Consider the following 3,063-nt stretch of genomic DNA (forward strand, 5'->3'; position numbering starts at 1 on the left):
ACACATGTCTAGTGCAGTTCGCATATAGATCCTGGTCTAATACCGAAATGCGGCATATTCCCCGACGACTCGGTCGAGTTTGAGGCCAGCCATAGTTGGTTTCATAGCACAATTGTACATACACACCCACGCGTTATGATAGACCATATATAGTATATATATATATATATATATATATATATATATATATATATATATATATATATATATATATATATATATATATATATATATATATATATATATCACAGCATATATTTTGTGATGATGATATATGTGATATTATTGCTCTACTACGGTATTGAGCACTTTCTGCTACTACTGATTATACTTATACGTGTGATATATATATATATATATATATATATATATATATATATATATATATATATATATATATATATATATATATATATATTATACACACAAGAGAGGAAAAATGGAAACGTCAAGAAAGTGGAGTTTTCGGTGTAAGGGTAGGCTGAGGCGTACGCCCCTTCCGAAATCCTCGGTCCGTCACTGGCTACCCTGTGTATATAATAGGGATCAGCGCTGTAATCATGTCACTGTTCCTCTTTCTCTTCCCGGTGTCTTGGCATTTATCTTCTACTCCCTCCTTTTCTCCCTTTTCTCTCTTTCTTCTTTTTTTTATCTCCCCCTTCTTCCTCTCCTGTACCTCTTTTTTTTTCTCCCGTCTTTTCTTCCCCTTTTTCTTCTCTCTTTTCCATCTCCCCCTGGTTACGCGCCTGCATATTTGGAGGTGGGCCGTCAATTTCAAACAGAGATCCTGTCTCGGTCAATACGGCTCGATTTTCTCTTTTCGTAATATACAAATCTGCGAAAAACATGAGAAACGATCATTTAGCAAGCTGATTTTTATATAGCAACAAAAAACTGATCTGGCATAACTATTGGTAATGACGCCTCAACACGAAGAAAATACATATAGCCACTTGATTAACGAACACACTTTCAATACATCTTAACATCATATTTAATACAATTACATTGGGGGGGGGGGGGGAGAACTTTTTCCCAAAAGGACCTAAACCAGCAGTACCAAACAACAACAACAACACTGAGTTTTCCATGGACCTTCCGTCTCATCTCAGTAACGTTTAACCTATGTACGAAAGTGAATTTTTCATAAGACACCGTTCACGAATCGAAGTGATAATGTTCGATCGTGGCAACTTTGTATGGATTTTACCAGAAAAACTTCAGAAAAACTTCCGGTTTCTAAGTGTGTGTTTAAATAACTTGCTCGGCCAGATTGGGTATGAAAGACTAGCCATAGCTAGTCTTTAGCTAGTCTAGCTATAGCTAGTCTTTAGCTAGACTAGCTATAGCTAGTCTTTAGCTAGTCTAGCTATAGCTAGTCTTTAGCTAGACTAGCTATAGCTAGTCTTTAGCTAGTCTAGCTATAGCTAGTCTTTAGCTAGACTAGCTATAGCTAGTCTTTAGCTAGTCTAGCTATAGCTAGTCTTTCACATATATCTTATACTCATGTTTATATCTGTTTTATATTGTTCTGTCGTGTTGGTTTTTAGGTTCTAACTTCAATTGGAATTATCACTCTATAGCATTCAAATTGTAGATTTTGAAGTCAATCAGTTTAATCGCTTTACGCTTCACCAGTACTTCTAATAGTTTTTTGATCTCATATTCCTGTATATTTCTGTAGATGGTACATGTATTTACTGTTTTTCTAATTACTGTTTTTTGGCATTGTATTTTCTAGATTGTTTGTAAAGCGCACAGATGCATCGCGCGTAGTGCGCTATATATATAAGATTTTATTTACATTATACGGTAGCTGTGAAATAGCATATAGACTTTTTTAACTATCATGTAACGGCGACTTGTTCTTAAATCTCTTAACGCCTAGGTTCTAAGTCATATTGTCAGCCTCCATATTTTAGGGACATAATTCAAATGGAACAATTCATGGAACAATTCATTCCTAGCGGAAGTAAAGGAAATACCAAGCGAATTTACATGACCATATGTAACGTTGATATGAAAATGTTTGCACAAAATTTGAAATTCTTGATGCAAATGGCCCTGATGAAACCATATTAGAATTTTGTTCTAAAAAAAATTGCGAGGCCACAAGCTTGCTTTAAAATGGTAAAAGGTAACCTTACTATTAAGTAAAAGAATAACGGGATCATCGGCCGGCATATTTTATAATCTTAATATGTTGATATTTAATCGAGATATATACATTTAATATCCATGTTGTTCAATACTCCTAGTGCTAATAATCGAGCTGTCACAATAGAAAACAAATATAGACTTTAGTGGACAGCCAATTGCAAGGGCGTAGGAACCGGGGGGCTGGGGGGCGCCAGCCCCCCCCCAGTGAAAAATGTGGAGGGGCGGAAGTATCATTCCGCCCCCCCCCCCCCGCTTCGCAAGTCAGAAAACCCCTTTTTCATTTCCAAATGCGAAAAAAAATCTCATTTGGAGCACCAAATTGCATCTAAGGCCTGGTGAAAAAAACAAAATTAAGTTTACAAAATGGAGTGGGTGTTGAAGTGTGCTATATTGCACCAAATTGCATCCAAGGCTACCTGGAAATGCAAAAAATTCCAAAGGGGAGGGGGACACCCCCTCCTCTTAGACCCCTCCCCCAGGCCGGCCATCAGTCTTCAGCCCCCCCCCCCCCACTCAAAAGTACCTTCCTACGCCACTGGCCAATTGTCTTACTGCATGTTGCAGCGGATGACTATGGTTACAAATACAAGTTTTGATAACATCATTGTGTTGTATAAAAAAAAAGCAACGTGACCCATTGTTTTAGACTGACCATAAAATAGAAATAAGACAAGTCCATGTGTACAAAATAATCAATTAAATCTAAAACATGCCTAATATTTTCCCCAACAAATCTAGTTGTGAGAAAACCAGTTTGCTGGGACCCAAATCATACATAAGAAAGCACACCTTTTAATCTATAGAAGTCAATCGCAATAACTGTTGGGCAACAATTTTATCATCCGTATTGAGCATCGTGATGGGCCTATAATAAATAAGAGTCCTTATTCGGTTTTAAAATTA

The 3,063-nt window shown here is 36.9% G+C and overlaps 1 protein-coding gene across 4 annotated transcripts in view; it reads right to left on the reverse strand.

Annotated features, from left to right (window-relative positions):
- Positions 1-454: 454 nt before the first annotated feature.
- LOC139974667 (uncharacterized) overlaps positions 455-3,063 on the reverse strand; it is a 12,103-nt gene continuing 9,494 nt past the window's right edge. The window contains exon 6 of one of the 4 annotated variants that reach the window (XM_071981923.1): positions 455-835. In XM_071981923.1, the coding sequence (XP_071838024.1) occupies positions 600-835 (236 nt within the window). In that variant the 3' untranslated portion in view covers positions 455-599. The remainder of the gene's footprint in view (positions 836-3,063) is intronic. The other 3 variants (XM_071981927.1, XM_071981926.1, XM_071981924.1) reach the window with 3 other exon arrangements.

Source organism: Apostichopus japonicus, chromosome 10, assembly GCF_037975245.1.
Source record: "Apostichopus japonicus isolate 1M-3 chromosome 10, ASM3797524v1, whole genome shotgun sequence".
NCBI classification, from domain to species: domain Eukaryota; kingdom Metazoa; phylum Echinodermata; class Holothuroidea; order Aspidochirotida; family Stichopodidae; genus Apostichopus; species Apostichopus japonicus.